This window comes from Toxotes jaculatrix, chromosome 3, assembly GCF_017976425.1.
Source record: "Toxotes jaculatrix isolate fToxJac2 chromosome 3, fToxJac2.pri, whole genome shotgun sequence".
NCBI classification, from domain to species: domain Eukaryota; kingdom Metazoa; phylum Chordata; class Actinopteri; family Toxotidae; genus Toxotes; species Toxotes jaculatrix.
Window position 1 is genome coordinate 15,106,367 of NC_054396.1, and position 24,728 is coordinate 15,131,094.

General features: G+C 40.6%; 1 protein-coding gene across 1 annotated transcript in view; it reads right to left on the reverse strand.

The window, feature by feature from the left end:
- The window catches only part of LOC121179220 (sodium-coupled neutral amino acid transporter 3-like), a 30,554-nt gene that overhangs the window by 620 nt on the left and 5,206 nt on the right, over nt 1-24,728 (reverse strand). Inside the window, exons 2-16 of the mRNA XM_041033929.1 lie at nt 14,441-14,692; nt 13,520-13,552; nt 13,219-13,312; nt 12,979-13,094; nt 8,977-9,050; nt 8,652-8,744; nt 8,334-8,415; nt 5,454-5,536; nt 3,965-4,023; nt 3,405-3,551; nt 2,476-2,555; nt 1,919-2,019; nt 1,211-1,335; nt 914-1,058; nt 44-147 (exon numbers count right to left, since the gene is read on the reverse strand). Of these exons, the coding sequence (XP_040889863.1) occupies nt 44-147; nt 914-1,058; nt 1,211-1,335; nt 1,919-2,019; nt 2,476-2,555; nt 3,405-3,551; nt 3,965-4,023; nt 5,454-5,536; nt 8,334-8,415; nt 8,652-8,744; nt 8,977-9,050; nt 12,979-13,094; nt 13,219-13,312; nt 13,520-13,552; nt 14,441-14,577 (1,473 nt within the window). The 5' untranslated portion in view covers nt 14,578-14,692. The remainder of the gene's footprint in view (nt 1-43; nt 148-913; nt 1,059-1,210; nt 1,336-1,918; nt 2,020-2,475; nt 2,556-3,404; nt 3,552-3,964; nt 4,024-5,453; nt 5,537-8,333; nt 8,416-8,651; nt 8,745-8,976; nt 9,051-12,978; nt 13,095-13,218; nt 13,313-13,519; nt 13,553-14,440; nt 14,693-24,728) is intronic.

A 24,728-nucleotide genomic window follows, 5' to 3' on the forward strand; every position in this document is an offset into this window, starting at 1 on the left:
AAACATACTGAAATTTACTCTGTTATTCTCATGTGATGCTCACCAGGATTTTGGGCACGGAGAGCAGTGGCTCCTCTTCTTTGGGTACAATACGAATGTAGAAGACAGCAGGGAAGATGAAGATGAGACAAGGGGCAGATGTGGCACCTGGAAAGCAGACAAAACACAGAATTATTCATGAAGCAAATTCTCACTCCCTCCACTTCTCATTAAGAGTTGTTGCTTGTCTCACAGCACTGTAGTGAGGATGTGGAAAATAGCAGAAAAAGGGGAAAAAATAATTAGTTCATGTTTATTTTGTGCCAGAAATGAAAATTGATGACATGAGGCTCTTGAATTTAATGTTTGAAGAGTGAATGAGCCTGCTGGACTCCATCTGTGAAAGTTCTGCTCATTACCCCACAGCAAAGTCCCAGAGTTAGAGAGAAAAATCTCAAATGTTCCCAAACATTTAATTGCTCCTCTCAAAATCCTATTTATATATATTATTCATAATAGTGTCACATATTTCGAGTTACAATAAGTTACTCCTAAAAATTCAAGTCTGATATTGGCCCTAGTCTGCCTCACACTTTTCCGTTTTGTCTTTTCATAGCTCAAACTGTTAACAGTACAATAACATATAACTGCCCTTCTTTCCAACTGCTAGTGGAAAGATTTTTTTTTATATATTTATGTAACACAATATAAACACACATTTTCAGTGATCTCTGGTCTCATAAAATGTAGATATGTGACTTTGTTTGCATATATTGCATGAATAATCCACAGATATATAGACTTTAAAGAGATCATGAAAGCTACTCAGGATTTGTCGCAGTGCCTCTACTAGTAACTGTGTTTGTCTAAATGTTGGTTCTGTTGGTTCTAAATGTGTCAGAACCACCCTTGTTACTGGGCTATTCAAACCTACCAATGATCCCAAAGATGCCAAGAATGTTGGGGGCAAAGATGACCAGCAGGTTGATGAAAGTGAGAAGAGTGAAGGCAATGGCGATGTGACGAGGCCAGTAGAAGGTCTTGTTGGGAAACATCATCTGCTGAATCGCTCTCCGTACCTGTTCATAACAAAAAAAAATTCAAATTAAAATGAAAAAAATCGCCATTTTCAGTTGTTTCACTGTGCTTTAAAGCAATGTGGAATTACTGCACAAATAAAGAATTAAGTTCTCATAATTGTGTCAACTGTCGGTGCTAAAACTGTACTTACAGGGAAGAGAACAATGGGTACAGTGAGTGTGACAGCAGTGAGCACAGCCACACGCACACACAAAATCAAAGTGTCATACGGATCAATACGGCTGTAGGTGTGAAGCAGCTCTGCTTCTACTTCACCTGGAAGAGATGAAAACAGATGAAAATAGAGGGGATGATGAAGTTTCCCAGAAACCAACTAACAAAACAACACTTACACTAAAAATGTTAAGAACATAAAATTAGAATACATGTAATATTGATATTAATAGCAATAGATCATGATCAACAGTAACAAATACAATGCAAAAATCAATATAAATGAGGATGCCTTATAAGTGTAGTTGTTTACATAAGCAGTGCAAATGTAAGGTCTACAGTACGGCCACTAGAGGGGGGTAGATGCATCATAATGTTTTTCAGCCTGCAGGCTTACTGCTCTGCTGTGACATACTGTAGTGATTCAGACTTAATAATGTGCTGATATGAGAACAACAAAAATTAACTTATTGGGAACATGGATAAAGAAATCAAGAAGCAAAATGTGGCAGTGTAGCAAAAGTGACTAGAGAGATAGATGGAGAGCGAGCGAGAGAGAAATAGATGGAGAGAGAAATAGAAATATATAGAGACAGACAGACAGATAGACAGATATATAGATAGATAGATGACAGAGGAAGTATGAGAGAGAATACACTGCAGTGCGAGGAGGACCACGCCTCACCATAGAAAGTTAGGTATCCAAAAAGAGCAGCCAGGAAGTACATGCCGTACATGACTGCAATGGAGATGTTGGCCACATGCTGCATCTTTTTCTTGGTGGCACTGAAATCAGAAGACATTGCCGTGTGATGTCACACACACATACACACAAACAAACAAACAAACAAACAGATACAGACATACATACAAGATCAGGGCATCCACTGTAAAAATTTATTATGCCAATACAGAAAGCATGTAGCCCAGTTACTATAAAATACCATCTTAACCTGTGGGGCTAGCTGTGTTGCAGGAAAATGCCTCAAATATTCAGTAACACATCCAAATTAATGTTAGGAAAACAAACAACAGTGGTTCAAAGCAGGATGATAAATTCAAACTAACATCATGCTACATCATACAAGCAGTGCCAAGTCATTTCAAAATTAAGTGAAAGCGGTGCATGTGATTAGGTTATGATCAGCCAAGCACAAAGCAGACATAGTAGCTTTCCTCTTTGTTATGCAACTGATCTCTTGCCCGAAACCTAGCAGGAGTTTTTCCATCATAAGAACATACTTGCGCAGCTCTGTGTAGATGGGCAGGACCTCGGGGTGGCACACAAAGGCGAACGCCAGGATGGGGATGGTGTAGGCCGTCTGAAAATGAATCCCAACAAGTCACCATAGATACAGCAGCGCCATCCCAGACGTCTTACCACCAACCTTGCGCTTTACTGCCCATTACTCCTCCAGACACATCACAGAGAGCTAATTGTTTCCCTGTGATTAACTTGGGCCTGGCTGCGGACCAGCTTTAGCCTATTTAAGAATGCCTTAGATGTAAGCTGCTAAGCAGCAGGAATCGGTCTTACTAGCCTGGGTTAGGAAAGACTCATACATCTTCAAGGGATCCTAATAAAGAGTTGATAAGATTTCTTAAAAATCAAGGAACAATAAGTCAGTATTTGCTAATTCTCTGGAAAGTGACATTGTTTCAAAAAAGTAAAGGATTATAATGTCACCAACAAATTTAAGCAACTAGCTGCGATTAAAAGTCTCTGCAGAGTCTTGCCCTGCTGTGAAGGTATGTACTGTGAGTGAAAAAATAATGGTACTTAGAGAAATGTCAGGGCTTTCCCATATCACTCATTACCTATCTCTTTGGCCCATAAAGGGCAAAATTGATGATCTCACTATAACCATGAGAATGCCAAAGCAATTTTTGCTCTTCAGCTGACGGGAGCAGACAGCTCAGGGGTCGCTGTCCATCTTTGAGTCTTGCATTATTCGCAGCCTACTGACTATCATTAACAGCTTTATAAAAGCCCTGATGTATTTTTGGTTGCAACTGAGTGCTTCAAACAAGTGTGATTTCCATGCTTGGATTGTGAATCGTCACTGGCAAAACATGCTGAAGATGACTATGACCTAAGTGGGTGGCTGTCAGTGGCCATGGCAGTGGAGGTGGACTTGTAATTTCAGACTGAGTGACATGCAGAAACCTACTTGCGAGTTGAGGTTTGCCATTTTGGGAATGCAAGCAGAGTTGTCCTCCCCACCAGGATCCATCGCACTGACATTCAGAACACTGCTAGTGCCATTCAATGCAAAGTCCACAAATGGACAAGGGAGATTGAACTTCTTGTAGATGACCTGTACAGTGAAGAGGAGAGAAGCATTAAACTGAAATAAAGACTGTGGGACACAGTTCACATACAGACAGACGGAAAATACGGCACAGAGAACCAGAGAGAGAGAGAGAGAGAGAGAGAGAGAGCAATGCGTGGATTACAGCTCACACAGCCAAAACTAGGTCAGAGAAAGACAGAGAACCAATACAGCCTGGGACTGCAGCATACAAACATTAGTCCATGGCAATGAGTAGAGAGAGTGGGGAATACTAAAGAGGTGGTGGGAAGGTGAAAAAAAATAAGCATCTCGTTATAAGCTGATCCCAGTGCATCTGAATATGCTGCCTTGATGTCGCTGCCAATAGGCAAGAAACAAGAAGCAAGACACATGATGTCTCGCTCACATGTATGAACACCATGAGTCAGAGGACTTACCGAAATGAGGAAGAAAACCATGCAGCTCAGGGAGAAGCCACTGGTGTATCCGAGGTATCCTAAAAAAAAAAACAAATGCTTCATTAGCATTCCTCTTATCTGGGATTACATGGTCATGCTTAATCTGAAATATATTACACCAAAAAATAAAAATAAAATACTAAGATATGTATAATAACTCCCCTTTAATATCTGCTTAACTGTATTAACTAATCACTAGTGAGGTAAAGCAGCATTTTTCCTGTTGAACTGTATCTTCCACAGCATGTTCTTCATGCCTTGAAGTGGACCAAGCTGATTTAAGGTGCTCGGAGTCAGAGCTCATTACTGACTCTCACTGCACCGACAGGCTCTGTTGTCCTTGATGTCTCGGCAGGAGACAGACTTCTTGCAAGAGGTCAGCCAATACGCCTCCTTTCTCATTGCCAGACTGGCTTTCCCTGCCTTTTTCTTCTTTCCACTTTCGTTTCATGTACTTGCTCATCTGAGGAGTCATGATGCAGAGAGACTGCATGACAGCCTGCCAGCCTAGTGAAACACACTGGGGTTGTGTTTGTGTCACAAGAACAACAGAGTGTTATTACTTTAAAATGAGTGAACTCTAGAAGTGTTTAACGATCATCAGACATGGCTACACTTAAACAAGCAGGGGCATAAGCCGTGTAACAAGGGACATCTCAGGAGGACAACAATGGAAACAGTGGAAGGCAAATTTTAGCTTTGACCTGGAAAATAACATCGTGTGGGTCTCAAATATCTGGAATATCCACCTAAAGACATCTAAATACAAGGTATGGCATCTGTTCAAATTTAGAAGGTAACTAGGAGGCCGCCAAGGCTTGAGGGGAGGTTAGAGAGCTTGTTATTAAAACAGAGGACCAAGGCTCAACCCTTGATGATGACGAACATCCCCTTAAGTAGCCTTGAGCTAGCCACTGTGTAAAACCCTATCAGCTCCATAGATTCTGTCCTGCCTGTAGCTTTGCAAGATATTGGAAAGAAGCAAGATGGCAAACAAAGAAAAAAAATTGAAAATTCCCACAATGACCAGTAATGTTTAACCTTCAATAAACAATAATACCTGCTATATTCCTATATTTGCGCACCTGAGGGTTTCTCTTAAATGAAAAGTTGAATTCTTTAGTAATAAAAGACACCATTGCTCAAGCCAATGCACTCAGGGGTTTTGCTCCTTGCAGATTTACTTGGTCTGGTTCATGGTGGCTAATGTTAGCAAACCTAAGCTAGACATTACTGTTTTACAAACATTACAGCGCCACGTGGCTGATGCATTTTAGCAGTGGTTCAGCATTTATCACATTAACCCATAACTGTCATTTGTGGCTGCTCTTCAGCAAAAGTTCTACAGTCTTGATTTAACCTAATTCAGCAAAATATAACACGAATCAGAATTAATAAGTAACCCCACACTGAAACATGGATGAGATGAGTGTCCCACTGTAAGAAGGACTTGATATTACACACTCACCTAGCTGTTTCATGAGAGCCAGCGGTAATATTACTGCAACAGAAACTATGATCACAAGGTAGTTTCCATTCATGTACCATTCACTGCAGAGAGACAGAAAGACACAGAGACAATTAAATTTAATGATTTTTGAATTACTCAGCTTAAACACTCCTCTCAATCTCACTTCTGTTAAGCATTTGCACTGTGTCAGATATTGATCCAGAGGACGCAGGAGAAAAGTGTAAGAACAGCTAGAAAATCAGGTGTGCAAGAGATTAGGCCCACATGGTGGAAAAGGCAGAGGTTCTGGTTGGGGATTATTTTATATCTGCATAACTATGCCAAGCAGACGGAATTTTATTCACAGCTGAGCAGATATGAAAACAAATTAAAGTCAGTGGCTGCCAGGAAATCAAATATTTTGGAAGAAATAAATCTCTTTGCTCCCTGTACCGCAGGACATTAAGAACTATAGCTGGCATTAAGGACACAGAAGTCATGTTCTTACTCAAGCTCACTGATTTGCACCACTGGCCACAATGGTCTAATATAACCACTGATATTAAAGGGATCACTCCCACAGTATGAATGGTATGGAAAAATTACAAATTTATACTGGTTCATGATATATACTGTAAACCTAAATGTTAACAAATACCTTAACCTATGATATATACTGTTTATATAATTTTATCCATAATCAGATTTATAATTAAATTAGCGACATAGCATCCTTTGTCTGACGCAGAGTGAAGTGGAAACTATTAGTAAGTGTAAACACATTATGTATGACTAAACATTGTGCAAAGGCAGCGTGGTTACTTTCCACTGCCAAACTAAAAAAACACCATTTCGACTTAGCAGAGGACATGAATATGAGAAGTTTGGCGGAACATATGACAAACAGACTCCACTGACACAACCTACCACATGTTACTATCTCATGCACTGCCATTTCAAGAAAACAAACCTCTGTGAGCTTTTTTTTTTTTTACATTGACACAGTAAGGGTGATTAATTTCTTGTCTTCTGTCAGGTGGGAGACACTGCAGAGGCACAACATCTGTTGTGACACACACTGTACATTCACCCATCTCAAGAAAGAAGAGACTCATTTATCCTATTGTCATGCTGCCCTCTGGCCATCTGGACCAGGGACCCAATCTCTCACTGATACACAACATTCACACAGAGATAGAATATTTTTCCCAAACATATATGAACTTCAGATTCTGATATTTTGGAAGAAGCAGATCAGTTTCCACAGAACTGATTTTCACTTGTTTATTGGGGTTTTTTTGGTATGTGCAATGAAATGTTTGTACGCTTCCTGCTGCGAGGCAAGCACATATACACACACACACTTTCCAGTAACAGAAAGTGTAGGAAAAAATGCAAATCAGTCTCTCATTATGGTCCACCAGGGTCCCTCACATCAATGAGATAAACAACATAAACAACAACCTATCTTATTTTAAAATAAACACAGATAAGTTCCTGAAACGTAAGAACAGTGTTTATTAGAGACAGTCACCAAAAACTGAACATTCTCAGCTGTAATTCATTTTAATATATAATTATGTGCTCTGTGATTATAATATAATCATATTCTATTATATGGTTGTATTTCTTGTAGAGCTATTGTATAAGATGGCATCGCATTGTGAGGTGTCCCTGTTATTTTGCCCACCCCCCTGTACAATTTACGAGTATAAACACACACCCACCGACAGGATGAAATGCCACTGGGACAATCTAGCCTGTCATTTCAAATAAACAGTGATTGTTGACCATGGCCCACAGCATCAAGCACTGCTACACAGAGAAAACAGAGCTGACATCAAAAAACACTGCGGACATGTTGTCACAGTATATCACTTCTATAGCAACTATATATAGTAGGACATATCAAACTGAGGATTAATGAGCAAACGTGGTAGTAGTGGTAGTCTTTAGTCTCCTTGCTATAGGTTAGGACCATTGTTGGCTCTGTTGTAAAAAGATATTATAAGGAGTAAAATGTCATCACTGCACTACATATTTCCTCCTTTGCAAAAATTTCCATGAGACTCTTCCTATTTATACACAGGATTGTGTAACCAGGCGTACGGCAGCATCATACAAATACTTTGTATTTTCCCCCTCCTTCCCCTTCACCCAGTTCTCTTAAAACTGAGAAGTAGGTGAGGAGATGCTCTAAATGGGGTAAGGGTTAAGGGGTATGGGGGTAGCATCACACTCGAAATCTCATCCAAGGAAGTGAGCGTTGTTTGTCTCTGAGGACACCTGGCCAGTGATATCCCATGGTTTACGTGTTCAGCCGTGGAGCCTAGCTGTGTTTTGATGTGAACGTGGTCGTGCTGCTCTCCTCTTTCGGGGTCACTATCACAGCTGTTCTCACGCCAGCTGCTCAGCACATGAGGAGCAGCACCAGGCCCACCAACTGGCACAGCCTGACAGGACACTTTTGAGGAGGCTCAAGTCTTTGCACGCACAGGGTGACTTCATGACGCCCCATAGAGAAGTCACTGGACATCATACTGATTTTTTTTTTTTTTTTTTTTTTTTTTGTTAACATGAGAGGATTTCTTTTCAATCTTTAGAAGGCATGGCACTGTCTACAAATGTCATGCTGAACCAGATATATTTACAGTACTTAGTCCATATTGACTTATTTATTGATTTTTATTTCATGATGTTTCATTTTTTTCCCCAAATCTGCAGCATTTCATATAATCACTAACCAAGATTACTACACTCGTGTAAATGAGATTAACTAGAAATCAGATGAAATTCTTCCCCTGTGACATTTCAGTATGTGTTCCCTAGATATGAAGTCACATGTCTTAGTACATGATGTGAGTGAAAAAAACGCATGTCATGCAAACGACCACTCACCCTGCAGGCTTATCCACCTTCAGAAAGGCCTGGATGACCAGAGGAAACTCATACTTGACTATGTACAGGTAACTGGACATGGCTGTGGAGGGGAGATATGTGCATAAACCAGTGTGTTACTAACAAACACAGAGGCTAATGTCTTGTATAAACATGAAGGCACATAAACATACAGGCTCAAAGTACACACACACACACACACACACACAGAGCAACAAATCACAGAATACTACGAGTATTAACCCAGAAAATTTGAAAAAAAAAAAAAAAATGTGCGTATGTGTAAGTATGCGGACAGATGGCAGTGTGTCACCTCACCTCCAATATTCTGCAGTGTGATGGCAATACCTGCCGCCATCTTCCCCGGGGTCCCAAAGGCCCTGTAACCGAGCTGCTCATACGCACGAATACCTGAACCACAAACAGCAGATAAAAGCATATGAGCAATGTGTTTAATCCACACTAACAAGGTCTTAGACTGTAAAGAAACTGCGAATGTCATTAAGCATATACATGAGAACCAGTTGTGCAGCAGGTCATAGAGCACAGGGGGTTCACACACTGTCATCTTACCATATGACGGAGGAGGCTAATTTAGAAGTCTGCTAATCAGTAGATGCAGACAGTGAAGTTACACACGTACCTACAATACCAGATGACTTTAGCAGTAAATGGATGGAATATGATGAGAGGCCTGCCACCACTGTTAGAAGTACCCTGAAACAAACAAAACAAACATCAACAACATGTTTTACGACCACCTCTTTCATCAACAGAAACACCATTGTCGTACCAAGTGCGACAACAGACAATCGCGGTGTTATATGGTACATTTTTGTACTGTACATTACTCTGTGGGCTATTTGTACAGCTGCACCACAGACGTACATTTTCTGGATGCTGGTACATAGATTGTGTTGGAAGAGCAGAATCCCTGTGGCTCCTCTTTACACTGGATTGTTACTCCAGCTGAGCCAAGTAGACTGCCCTATCAGCCCCTCTGCCCTCTGCCACAGCAAGTAAGCACACACTCCAGATGGACTGTTTCAAAAGAAAAATGTCCAATGCAGTGTTGAGACTGACCCACTGAGGAAAATCCTTTGTAAACATTAATCTTGTTCCTCTTTGTTCCTCAGTGGTGGAATAATCCACTTCAGTCACAACAACAGTCATTACCTCCATTTTCAATAACAGACTCTCAAGGAGGACTGTATTTGTAATCATCCTCTTTCCACTGAGGCGTATTCACATTTTATACATGTTGTTCCTCTTCATGCAGCCTGCTACATGATTAGCTTCTATCTTTTCTATTTGATCATTCTATGATTTACAGTGAATAAGCAATCCCAAATCTTATTCCGCAGTTGAAATCATTCTACCATATGTGACAATATTAGCTAGGGCTATGTTTTTTTAAAAACACATCCTACCACCCAGAGTGCTCTGTGCTAAGAAACCTGAAGCCAGAGGCAACACATGATGTCTTTATTGGAGTGGATTTTTTAAAAAAAATCAATTAACATTAAGATCAAAAAAGTCAATCGTATCTGCAACTCTACATAAAAACGTTTGTTAAACGTGAGCACACTGCTGATTATGCAGCAATGTTTCAAATAAACGACCCCACTTCAACACTGGGAAACCAAGCTATCCATCAATGCTGTTTTACTGGCTAGATGCAATAAAATGACGCACATTTTAATCATTTACTTAATTTTATAGGAGATGTTTGAGAAACATCACCATTTTAAGAATCCTCAGCATGAGGAAGTTTTGTGAATGGACTCCTGATCTACTGACTTTCCCTGACCCAGTCCACCTCATTCCAACTATTTTCTATTTTCTCTCTCTCTTTTGTTGTTACTGTTGGCGACATTAACACTCTTTCTCTCACACACACACACACACAGTCTCTCCATTCCTCCCTCATTTTGGAAAGGCCGGGCAGCACGTCTTTCACCTCGACTTCAACTCTTGGCCAGTTAACAGTTGTTTTTGGGGGTTTTTTTGTTGTTTTTTTTGTTTTGTTTTTTTTCGTTTGGCTTTTCTTCAGACTATGTGGAAGAATGTGGGGCTGACTTGTGGTGGAGGATTTAGTCAGTCAAGTGGCAGTGGGAGGACAGATCTGCTGACAGTCCAACACTGGCACACTTGGGTCACTGTAGCTCCGCTCACAGCTTTCCACCCTGCTGCATTCCTACCCGGGCCGGGGCTACTGACCCGCTGAAGCCTCGCCAACAAAAATCTGTGTGACATTAAACATCGGGCCACAAGGGAAGCAGAAACAAAGGACATTCCCATACATGTACTGGATATAATAAATTATCTGCTACATTCAATAACTTTAAGTGCACGAGCCACATTGTGGCTCTCGCTGTAGTCCAAAAACTGTCCTTACCTCTCATGTCCTCACTATAGTGTAGCCACACACAAGCTACCAATCAATTAGCTGTATTATATATGTATACAGAAGATGTCTGCAGCAGTGGAGAGGATGAGGACAACCTGTTTAATGTAAAAATTGCGTAACATGCCTGTTTTTGTTTGCTATTGGCATTTATTTTGCCTTCGTTTACCTGCCTGTGTTTGAGAAAACACAGTCGTCTCATTTTTAGGTCTTCTGTCCCCTTCAGGATTAGAATGGTTCAGAATGACTCAGTGCACTGGTAGAAAAAAAAAGATGCAATGTTTTTTTTTTTTTAAGGCAATCACCCGCCTGTCTAATGTGGAACACAGAGAAATTGCCAGTTTTCCTTTGCCAAATATGTCACTGACCCAGCCTGTATTTCTCAGTAACTACTCTATTGTTTGATACAAGATCAATCAGATACACACACACAAAGACAAAGACACAGCCTTTCATGTGTTACAGCATAGATAAATATATGCTGTCTCTTCCATTTGGTCACGTACTATTAATTCGCACGCGATTACATGCATTCATCAGAGTGAAACGTAGATTAATCGGCTACAGAGTTCATTTCAGCTCCTGCCTAGACTGCCTAGTGTCAAAGACAGCAGCGTTTGGTGATACAGGGTTCAGTCGGTCCAGACAACAGACAGCTTGAAAAACCTCAGTCACACAACTCAGCTCAAAATAAGAAGCTTTCTCTAACACGAGGGAAAATCCTCCAGACATGACTGCCTTGGAAAAGAGTTCAAATAACATCCCTGAATAATATTTTAGGGCCGTGATAGCAGTTGAACATTAAAACTAGCTTCACATTTCTCCCAGATTCATTTGAATCTTGAGTGCTTACATGAATATGCTGTTGCTTTTCTGTTGTGGAGTTTATTGTATAATTAACAAACTGCTTGTGACCTAAAAAGGGAGAACATCTAGTTTTTCAGCACAGCTACAAATCCACTTGAAACAAGTCAAATATCCAAAACATTGTTTCACCTCTCTGGAACAATACTATTGTAATTTTATTCCAGAATACTTAGTTAAATAAACTGCACTGCCTGAATTTTTTTTTAAAGACATGTAATACTTTACAGAGCTGCCCTTCTATTCCCACAAAAATACTTAGCTTCAGCACCAGCCACCTTACAATCTACCACCATCAAGAAAAGGTGTCAAAACAGCACATGGAAGACGAGGAGGTGAAGGTGTTGATGTTGCCAGTGATATCTGGTGAAACTGCCTTCTTGCAAGCCTGATTATTTCTGAGATGTGCAACAAAAGAGATCTTACAGCTGGTTTTAAAAAGCATTAACGTGCATCTAAAACCTAAACAAGCATATAAAGCTTTGACAGCCCATCAATCCAATGTTATATACAATTAAAAAAAAAAATTGGGTTATATTGCACCAAAATTATTTGAGGATCTGTAAGCCATGTCAAGTAGACTAGAGATTCAGACAGGATAAGTCCAAGAATATTAAATCAAAAGTTCAGATGTCTTCATGCTTGTTTGAAAGAGACTGCTTTAACACTAACCAATTCTCTGGGTTAAAAAAAGACCTTGGTAAATCATGTCAGAAAAGGGCAGTGCCAGAAACAAGACTGCAACATGTTTCACTCCACAGGGGGTTATACAGAGTGTCTTGACTGTTCTGGTACTTTCCACTGTCATCATTCAATCTTTGCGAGGAGTCGAGGTTTAAGATCTCTCTGCAGCTAAAAGGTCAAAAGACCACCGGTGCATCTAAATCAGACAGAAAAAAAATGCATGGATGAAAATAAAAACAATCAACCTAGAAGCTGCAGTCGACTGTGACATCATTATCTTGACAAACAATGCGGCTGTGGAGGCTTTTAAATGTTAAGCCCTTCATATATAGAGTACCATACGCCCACTGTTTCAACCGCACAGAAGCACACATGCTTATTTTCTGCATCTGTGATTGCAGTTGCACACATTTATAACACAAGTAAATTATTTCCAGTGTGATATTAATCTAAGCATTTATCAACAAACAAATACCCTAGTGTCATCTGTGTCTGTGCCATAAACAGGATCTGCTCCCTGGTTAATTCAAGCCAATTACAATACAATTAAGTGCTATTTTTGTGTGACAGAGACCTCCACTGGAAAGAAAATGAGTCATAAAACATCTGTGAGATTTAATTCTGCTCTGATGCTTCCAATTTATAATCATGAGCTTACCATATCACATGTACAGTAGATGTCTAACTTACAAAAACAGGACGATCCCTGTGTTGGCCATGGCATAGGCCAGACCTAGGATTCCACTTCCCATGATTGCATTGCCCAGGTTGAAGACTGACATCCCGAACGAGGTTTTCCCTTCAAACTATGACCGATGTAAGACAGAGGAGAGGAATGAACACGTTAAATCCTCCAATACTGCTTGAAGGGATTACATTTAATTATGATCATGCGACTGATAATAGCCCATTGGCTGTGTTTGAACTTACATCTGTAAAGCGTGTCGTCTTCTTGTCCTCCACGCCTGATAAGAACTCCTGGCTCTCTGGGAGGTTGGCCTCAGCATTTTCAGTTCTGTGAGGACTATAATGAGAAGAAACGTCGCCATAAAGAACCCGAAGTAAAAACACAGCTAACAAAAACACTCACGATTCTTTTTTTTTTTGTTACAGAACAAGTGGTTTAGAAACAGTTTCTTCTCCGTGCATCTGTGCTCGGTCACACACAAGACACAACTGAAACAGACAGCACACACTGGTTTTGAAACATGCATTACTGTAACATACATACCTAGCATTCTGGGTACTATTGGGTACAGTTTCCCTACAAGTAGTGCAGAGAGAGGCCATCCATCACCCAACGAGAGCACAAAGTGGAAAAACAACACCCCAGGTCATAATATAATAAGGCAAATAATACAGTGAAGGGACCATTTATAAATTATCATCTGTATCCTGGAGTGAGGGTACAAAAAAAATAGTGCTAGACAGCCTTTGACGTGATAATTAGGCACAGAGCTTACTCCATTATGCCGCACAAATTCTAAAGCACAATGAGTGAGCAGGTAGGAAGTAAATGTTTTGCTCAAAGGCACTCCACCAAGCAGTTAATGGACATACAGTATTTGCTTTTATACTGACTGTCCCCGCAACCCTGCAATTATGGGACAATCACTCTAGTGTCAAGGCTGAACTGTTGCCCCAGGCAGCAGGGTGACATAATCAGTCTCAGCACAACACACACAATTAGCTGCTATGTTGTATCTCTGTCCCTAATGTATTGTGAGCACTGAGGCCTTTCATTCAGATAATATTTTACTAATCCCTCACACTGATAATAAAACGTCAAATATCACATCTTAACTCCATAAGTGCGGCAACCTCTCGGTTAGCAGAGAAACAGACACAGGCAAGTAACACATGACACCAATTTCATTTGATGTTCTGTTAACACACACGGCATACAGCGTGTAATGTGATGTGATGCATGAGAAGAAGACATGTGAGACCTTCGGTGAGTGGCAGGTTAAAGACGACAAATAAAAGCACCCAGTGAATCAAATCCCCTTGCTTTAATAATGAAACTGATTCTCTAACAGACAGGTTGTTTATCACCGATTTATCTTTTTCCTGCTGTATGCCTTGCAAACAGTACAATTAAAAGTATTATTAACCGATCAATGTACACTACATTAAGTGGGAGTATACTCACTTTTCACTGTCCTCTGCCGGGGGCGTTTTGGCCAATGCTGTGATCTCCTCACCAAGCTCATGGCCTTTCCCATTAGGAATAGCGTTCACCTCGGCTGGGGCGGTCTCCACAGTCTCGGCTGGTTTTTCTTCACTCATATCTGCTCGTGTGCCTTGGTGTGTTTATAATAATCTGTCTGTTGAGATGTGTTAACGTTTGAGGCTGTGTGACAGTCTGGAAAGTGCGATTTAGCTTATTTTCCTCCTGTGGGATCTGTGGAAGAAAAAAATATGAGCAATTAGCATAATATTTTGCAGTGAAACAAGGAGACAACCCCCCCCCCCCCAGCATTTTCCCAGACGGTGCAGGTAAAAGACAGGAACAATGACACTCTTGTAAACTGCTCATTTAATTTGGTGACTCATGTAGTGAGAACTCAAATATTTTCTAATAACAAAACTGTGAAATTCATTAAGGGATGCTTTTTCATTGTGCAGCAGGTAGTACAGAGCCAGATAGGAAATGAGGAAAGAGAGATAAGGGTATGACATGCAACTAAGGTTGTATAATTCCTCCTACCTTGCAGTGATGACCACCTTCTTGCCCCACCATCAAGTCCATTTATTGGTTTTTAGTTTTTGTTTTGTTTTTTCATTTAGAAATGTTTTCAATCAAGAATCAAAACTACTCCCTCAGAAGATAAAACATTGGGCCACTAAACACTTATCCATGGACCACACACACATACATATTGGTTAGATTCACCCACCCTTTCTCAGATATTCAATCCATTACAAAGCTGTTGGAATATCTTGTCACATTATATATGCATTATAAATACCAACCTTAAGTAAACTGATACAGGCTGCCATTTAAATGGAAAACATGTTTACAGATGATTTGGAATTTGGCAACTCTTAAAGGCCCTGTGAACTCATGGTCCACCCACACAGGTGATTTTTACTTACTGTGGCTGATAAGAAACGCTTCTAAGGACTGTTGGACATTTACAGATTATGACTAATATCTCCCCCACTCTTCTGACAGCTTTGTTGTACTTGCTAGGGTGGGACAAATGATAGCTTCTTAACTTATTGTTGGTACATGGACTCTGATAACCTCACATAATGCGACAGCATCCACCCGTCCACATACATTTCAATTCTAATCAACTAGAAAGCTTCAAAACGCCTCTGTGGGTGTGCAGGGCCTGGAATTTCTTTATTCCTTGTATTAGACCTGACTGCAGGAATATGACATTTTTAATATCAGGGTCACAGAAAGATGAGCTTTTTCTTGCAAGTCAGCTAATGAGAATCTGAATACAAACTGTCAAAATTACATACCATGGCTGTTCAATGAAAACTTTGTATCTCCAGTTTTGGGAATTCTATTTTTTTCCAGATAAATAGAGGGATTAGTGTGATCCTTCTTTAGTGCAACAAATCATGTAAAAGGCCGCTGAGTTCTCTGAAAAATGCATTGTCACAAAGCTACAACAGGGCTGTCTGTTTTTCTTAGCTTGTGAAAAGCTGACATGGTGAAGATACATGGTTTTCACAGGACAGCAACAATATGCAACCCTTGCTTAAGGGTGGAGATGATATTTGTCAGTAATGTTGTCGAACAACATTAGGAAGTCCAACTCAATAGGAAATTGACAGAAACTTATGTTGGTCCCAGCAATGCTTTAATTCCTAGTTTCCAACAATAAGAGACAGGTGGGAAGATAAAGGAGGCCACACTGAGGACATTCAAGTGAGTCTGTATCTTCTGTATATTCAGGTCCAACAGTGACGTGACTGAAATTCTATGAATGCTGACAGAAAGGATGACAACAGGGGAGACTAGTATACCTGTTTTTCACTTGTAAGCAAAGGAAAAAAATTCCCACTATGTTAATCAAAATATAGAGATGGCCATGAATAGATGTTTTGGCAAATCCCATGAATAATTAACACATCAACTGACAGGTCGACACACAGAGGAAACAGGGCTTTCAGTTAACTGTGACACACTGGGCTTTGCGTCAGGCCTCTGTTTCCTGGATATCTTGTTGTGGTGGCTTAGCTGACCAGCTGGTTTGTGGGGCCCAGAAAGGCCCCCGTGACATGTATCTCCTGGATGCTGGTGACCAAAGCCCCCAATCTGGCTGGTCCTGAATGATGTCCTTTGCTCTGCTGCATAAACGGCAATGGAGGCTATAATGGAGAGCACGTTGGGGGCCATAGAGGAGGAACACACACACACACACAAACAGCTGAACCCCCTGCACTGAGATAAAAAGAGAAGAACCAGCCACGACCAGCTCTAGCCGTCTTTGTGCCTCCATTTTTCTGGTTGTCACTTTTCTCTTGGTTTCCTCTTTTATTGAAGAGGGTTCAACATAGCAACAATGCTCAGGGTTTTCTGTACTACCATTCCTGGCAACCACTCAGCTGCACTTGTTCCCTCGGGCTTCTTCCGCTCCATAGCCTGCCCTTTTGAATGTAGCTTTTTGTAATATTATTTTAACACATCAAACGTAGTGTGAGGTGAATAAACCCCGGCCTTCATCTCGCAGTCCTCAGAACCTGTCGTCCCAACCACGTTGCTGTGAGCTTCACTGCACAGCCAGGCCTCTCGGTGTCTCTGGCTAAAGCCAGGCAACGTGGTTCGGCAGCAAAGCACACAGCACAATGGCACATGTTGTGTGGTTTCCTGGGAACGGGTTGGAGAACAGTGGTACTATTGTGCCTGGCATCATTATACTGCCGGGGCCCCCTTGGCTGTAGTTCGCCAGGCCACTCGAGAGGCTGAAAAGGTATTTCACTGGGCTTTAATTGAAAAGACGCCACCTTGAATTCAGCAAATGCCAGTATCCTGTATTCATGCACAGTTGTAGCATAGTTGCTGATGGTTGCAGTGGCAGAGGCAGCACCCCTCTCGTGGGACAAATCACTGCACAGAACCACACTGCCACTCAGAAAGTCTACAAATCACAAGGAGGCTGGGGGAGCAATTCAAGGACAATACACGATGGGCTGTCTGGCTGCAGAGGTCCCCTCTTCAACTGCCTCTAGCAGTAGAGCTTGAAACAGCAGGCCTGACTGGAGAGCTGTGGCTCCTACAATCATTATGTTTGATAACAAAGGCAATACTTGAAAATAGTTGAGTGAAAATACACTCATTCAGTCAGAACATCTTATTTTTAGGAAGCCTGTTCTCCTCTAGGTTTAAAGTAAGTGAAGGTGAAAGGGAGATATCTTAAATGCTGTGGGGAAAATTTTCCTTTGTGGAAATAAGCAATTTCAAGAAGATGTGTCAACCCAAGATCAAACTAAATGTCTTTCCTTCACAGTACCACTATCGGGTGGATTGTAATCAAATTTGCTAAATGACAAGCCACTACCATTAGTTACAACCAAGAAAATAAAGGACAAGCACAGAAACAATTGACTTCATACCCAGAGGCTTAAACCCCAGTTACCATAGCACCATTGTGGTATGAAACAGAGGCAGGGCTGTGTGTCCATAAGGAAATGTTCAAGGAAAGCCCAGACAGCAAAACTGAAATTCTCTGTGGTCTGTAGACACTATGTCATCAAAACACATGTACATCTGTCTGCATGAGAAGTTACAGTTAACCCTGATTTCAAAACAGCACGTTTCAAAGATATTTAATTCCCAAAAAACATTATTCCATTTGAGATATTCAGCTGAGCAACAAAAAAAAATTTAAATATCTCCAAATAAATAAAGTGGTATTTGCTTGGTGTGTTTATTTTCCTAAATGCAACATGCAACATTACCAGCCATAGACAGGCTGGCAGGGTGAGAACTACTATTACTCTTCATTCATCTCAGTAGAGCCCTACACTTAAATAATTCTTTTAAACCACATCTTTCACAAGAGCAGATACTACAACTGCTACTACTACTACTACTACTACTACTACTACTGCTACTGTGGGAATTCAAGCAAAGCTTTTTATGAAAAAACAAAGCAACAGATTGGAGAAAAGGAAACAACAGAAGCACCAAATGGAGGAAAAAAAGAAGGATTATCTTTAGAAATCCATTGTTTCTCCACCGATATCCCAACTTCCGCATCCTAAGCAAGAGTTACTGCCACATTGTGATGCTCTTGGTGGGAGTAAATGAGTCTTTTCACAGCAAGAGCAGAGGCTATGTTTATTCAAGCCCTCATCCAAAACACCGCCTCAGTTTGCCAGCACACAGCGAGTCCATGCGCCTCAGTTCACCGGCTCTGACGCAAGCAACTCTGCTGAGAGACGTCACTCCGCAAGGAAGCAAAACAGATCCAGGCCGTTTCCCTGATTGTTATGCCTAAGCTGAAACCTGAACCAAATAATGTTGTGTATGCTGATTCATCCACACTTACTGCTATGAATGTGTGTAGTTGTAGTTCATTCGGTGAATATAAATGTGTTTCGTTGTGTGTGTGTGTGTGTGTGGGGGGGGGGGGGGGGGGGGCAGTTTATGCAAGGAGTAATCTCAAACTGTAATAATACCTCCTCTTCCACTACTTGATGACAGTCTCATAGGGCTCTGGCCATATAAGCTTTCTTAATTGAGTCCCCAGTGTAATTTTCAGAGACTCTTAATCTGCTGAAGTGCATGTGGACAATCAGTGTTTTTCACCCTTTTTCCCCTCACATCCAGGCCCATGGATGCAGTAAAAGAAGAGCTAAAAATCTTTTAAATGTCATCAAAATGCCTGAATAACATTATCATCGTAAAGTCATCTACAGCATCATCACTTCTCTGCAGGTCGTTTGAAAGACAGCGAAGCCATCTCACCATAGCATTTCTGACAAATGAAAATAAAAACATCTTTTTAGGGATTATTTTAGTGGTTCCTTTTTGACAACCCGGTCTTGTTTGCTTTTAAAAGTCGCTGTAGTGGAAAAATGACAGCATCTAAAGCAATTTATCCATCCTCCCTTTTCTGTCCATGAACAGGAAGAGATTTCCTGCAGATTAAGAGATTACACATGCCCACAATTTCACTGATGAGCAGCTAATAGATCTATCAGGGGACATTTTATTGTAAAACAGTGGGCTGAGACTTGGGGACCTCTGACAGTCAGGACGATCGAGCAGATCAGATTAGGGCTCATCTCGCTCAAGCAGGAAATCAGGATCAAACCGCTCAGGTCACTCCATACACTCTTGCTCCTGTGTAAAAATAGCTGCAGAGGAGTGAATAGCCTTGCTGTAACCCCACATCATGTCACACACAAAGCTGCATTTAAGCGCTGCTGCATGTGCCAGTGAACACAGCAGCTGCCTGAAATAAGCAGTAAACACTCAGCAAACGCATCCAACAACCATCTGTCTGTATTCTGGTTCTTCACACGAGGGTGAACATGCACATAAATACACTTGATAAGACACACATCCACACAAAGACATATGCAGTGTAATTATGGGAAAAAGTCGTGCTGTTGTTAAATGAATGAAACATCCCAAACAGCTACAGGCAGAAAAAAAAAAAATCACCACCAAATGTGTGTTACCAAAATGTGTAACTGAGACCAGTGTAGAATTACAAGATGTTTGCAGCAGATTTTTTTTACTTATGCAAAAACACCAGTCCTGGTAAATCTTTACTAATATCTTCTAAAAGGTATCTAGCACATTTCTGTGCAATATACAGTATAACTGATGATGGATTGAGAAACACAATAATGAATGAATTGGATGAATTTCTGCCAGTAATAGCCTACATGTCCAACATAAACAACAGTTTATTAAGGCTTATTCAAGTTCTATTATTTTCTGTGCAGACGACATTAAATAACTTAAAGTTTGAGTATTTACAAAGTCTAACGTACAAGCCTGTGGTCATAAAAACACGAGGGGAAAAGTCAACTACAACTCCCAAGTAGCATGTTGGTAAGAAACATCCAATCACAGAGCTTGATATTGTTTGATATTGTTATTATTAATAATAACAATAATAATAAACATTATGCTTTAACAAGGTGCCAGCCTACAGTGTCATTTACAAACCATTAACAGCTGGTTTAACAATAACGGCCGTGGTGAACGCACACAGTGTTTCACAAGCCCCATCTTCATAGAGAAATAAGAGGATTCACACAGCGTTCAATTCCAAAACTGAACCAGTTGATTCCTGAATTTAGGCTTACTGGTGGCTAAAGCTAGCAAAATAGCTAAGAAAGAACATGTAAATAAGACAAGTTAAGGGTGGTCGCATTCCTAGTACTTTTGCAGGGGCTGTCTCCCAACGCTTTGAATCCCTGCACTGAGCGACCATGTCCCAGACCAGTCTGTCCACTGGACTGATATCAGTCCTCCCATAAACCTCTTAAGACAGTGAACAAGCCAACACCTCAAAATGACAAAGCAGCGGAGCGTTAGTGGGATTAGTAAGTGTAAATGTAATAACTAAATTTCAAACTGTAATCCTTCACACTGCTTGTTACCGAAAATTACTGAGCAATGCTTTACTGCCGAACAGTGATTGAGAACACTGAAGAGATCAAAGGTCCTGTGTACCCACACAGTTCAGTTACTCTGGGTGATTAAACCTCAAACTGTGAGGTTAAAGGTGTGTGTGTGTTACTATGAGTGTGTGGGACTTTCAAAAGAAATGGGAACTGAGTAAATGAGGAAAAATACAGAATACAATAAGTTTTGTATTGCTGATTGTAAGCAGAGTAAGATCGTATTCTGTACCTCACAGATTAAGACTCTGGTGTCTCTGTTGCCTGGATTTGAGAGTATAATTTCTGCTGGGCCTTTAACCTCCAGAGGGGAGAAAAAAAAAACATTTTCCACAACACAACATTTGTAACTGAAGGAAATTCTGCTTTAACTGTGTCAAGTCTCTCACTAGATGCCACTTGCCCCACAGGCCTCTGTATCCTCTGTTTCTATTTCCTTAGAGTGTTGTCCTGCCATCTCCCTCCCCATCTCTCTCTCCCTCTGTCTCTGTCATTCTCTCTCTCTCTCTCTCTCTCTCTCTCTCTCTCTGCTGCAGGCCCTGAGTACCACTGTGATTAGCCAGCAGGGAGAATAGGAGATTAACTTCTGACTAAGAGATTTGTATGTCAGCTTCTGAGATGCTCCTCATTTCCAGGGTTCCTATAAGCTGCTGTGAGAAACACTCGTCAGAGACTATAAAAAATAAATGCAGGATGCAGTCTCTGCTTGGCAGTGCATTTAAATATCCACTATTAGGTGGAAGGTGTTATTTCACAGCAAGTCAAGTGTTTCAGATATAGTCTCTAATCAGGATTATTCCATATGCTCAAAAAAAAGAAGAAAAAAGATTGCAATAAGTTGCTCTCCACTCTCCTCAGATGATTCCATAACCTACGTTCAGTAACAAATGGACGGATGGTGACATTTGCAAGCACTGTACGAACAGGGGAATTGCATGGCACACTGTAAATGAAATAATTACGTGGCTTCACAGAAACATCACCACATCACACCTCATGATGTGCACTGTCTGTGGTCAGTTGTTTATAATGCATGCATGATTTTTAAATAAAATCCAAATTATTGACAGGGTCTGTGACTATCTATTCATCCCACTAATATTTGAGACCATTAGAGAAAGTGTAAGAAAGGTTTTAAGAAGGGGTTATCCTGTTTTGTGAATTGGCATGACAACTGTATGTCTTTCAAGCACATTGGCAACAGCTGTTCAAAGGCTGGTCAGATTTACCCAACCGGTCGATTGGATTCTATTGCGCCACACCCAGCTGTCATGAAAGACTCTTTCATTTTTAAAATCTACTGCTGTGAGTGGCTGACAGTATCGCTCCCACTGAACCCCCACTTAAGTTTTTCCAGGTGTCACACGGAGGGTCACATGCAATTTTATCACATCAAAAAGATGGTGAAACAGTGAGGAGAACCTGCTCCATGCTTTAATAGCCTTTCAATAACATCATTAACATTGATTTCCGCATGGGCCTTAAAGGAATGGGTATGGGCCATGTTCAGGTCTATATTTAAGAACCCACCTGAGTAAATGTGACTGGTACAATGGCAAATTTTGAGACATAAACCCGACCCTATATTTTACTTTCATTCATTATAGATCATTAATGAGGCAAATGAAAAGCATTGGCTACACACTAGCTCGTTCTTTCTCTCACTGAGCCACCTCTTATCTAGTGTCAATATCGTGAGACCTGATTTGCACAAGCAGAGAGAGAAATAAATTTTAATTTGAAAATAACCAAACCTGAATCCGCCCCCGGACGGACAGTTCATTCAACAAAACAGCAGCTCAAACACTAACCAAAACCTTGTCAGGACTGGTTTGCTTTGATTGAAGATAGCAGAACCCTACATGAGGCAAAATCCATCCCAAGACAGTTTTTGTTTTCCATGACACTGCCTCTACTTAAATTTTGGGTGCTCAATTATTTGGTGACTCAATTTTACATTTGCATTCCATGTACAAGACTGAAAGAGGCCAAGTGTCAACCGTTTTGTCTCTCGGCCTGACTGACTGATGCTGATGCTGTACATTGAGGATGATGGGCGTCTGCACTACAAGGTGAGGCTGCACCCAGGGACGAGTCAGACATGAGGCAGTGTGGACTGTCTTCAGCATTTTGCGACACGCCTACATGAGAGCAACAGTGTGGTGACTCACACAAAATGCGACTTATTAATAGAATCGCATATGACTTTCTGTCGCTCTGGCTCAACTCTAGAACTGGACATCCAACAGACAGCAAGGGATTGTAGAGCAGAAACACAGCCGCACATAAACTGCACTCAGTGAGCTTTAAACAATACAGGCACAGCAACTGAAAGGTACAAACTACTTTGGGGAATGGTTTAGTGAGAAAACAAAATGAAGTAACGAGTATAGTATTTAGTATTTAGGGTGAGAATATGCAAGGTGCCAAGCCCTTACTTAAATTTACACTTTGGAGCGCCGCAACCTAATTATCATCTAAATTAACTAAATGAGACCAAGTTGCACATCGTTAATTAGGCAGTAAGAGACTGGGGCTGTTTTACTACAAGACTTTTTTTTTTTTTTTTAATTCATGCAACTAGAATAATTAAACGAGCTTCCAAGGAAATGAAAAACAGACAGAATGACATAGTAAAACAAAACAAAAAGAAAGAAATCCAAAGGAAAAGGTAGAACAGATTATGTTAAGCCAGGTGGAGTAAATAGTTCAGAGGATGTTCTGGCATCAGCTGGCTGACGTCTGCTCAAAGTAACTACATCCAAATGCACTATATCGACTATGCAGACTATATGCACTATAGTCTGTTGGTCAAATTCAAGTCTCATAAAACCAAAACTTTCCATCCCCTATTTGTTTGTAGCTGTAAAATAGTTAAATATGGTGTTTATTATTAACGCTCTTATTTCTATTTATGCATTTTTTAATTATTTGTTTATATGTTTATGTAATATCTAATGCAGTGCAGTTCCTTTTGTGCACTGTTTTTCTTTACTACACCTGTGTTTCTCTCTTTAAAGATGAGCCAAATACAGGATGTTTCCATTAAACTGGTCCTTGCAAATTGTGTGATGGTTTTTAAATCCAGCAGAATCTGTAATCAAGCAGACTTCCTCCAGTTCTTTGCACAATCCTCCATTAGGCACATCTGAATTTGCCAGTCAAATGTTTGAGGTACAATATTACACACACACACTTCTCCAGGTGCAGGATACCCTTATAATTATGAACTAAAAGCACAGTAAATTTAAGTCACTTGTTGACTTAACTCCAGTATTGTGGTGGGATTTCAGAGAAGATCTAAAAGCAGCAAAGTTTATCTGAAACAGAAACAGCCAATCAAAATGGAGAAATTCTAAAAAGGGCAGTCATGCAAGGTATCACCAGTGTAACTAACCAAACACTGTGCACAGATGCAGAGAGTCATGATGCTCTTGTGATGAGCTGCTTCAAATAGTTGACAGGTTAATAAGATTATATACAGCTCCACATCTGTTTCAACAACATGCTGTGAATTTAGAATAAATTATTCACTCGATTTGAAAGTGGTCTCAGTCCTGTGGCTCCCTGGCTCATAAGCTGCCTCCATCACCTCTATGCATAACGCAGTAACACTGTGTTGTGCTGCTTAATGGGCAAAACTGTAAATGACCTGTTAACAAGCAAAGCTTCCGGTTTAACATTTTTCATACAGCACGCCCGTGTACCACTAGTACAACACAGTGTTTTATTACGAGATGCCAGATTGTGTGTTGTCGTTCACGGAAGAAAATCACAGCAGTAGAGTGAAAAGTTAAAGCCAGAGTTGTATAATTAAAGTTAGAATTCATACA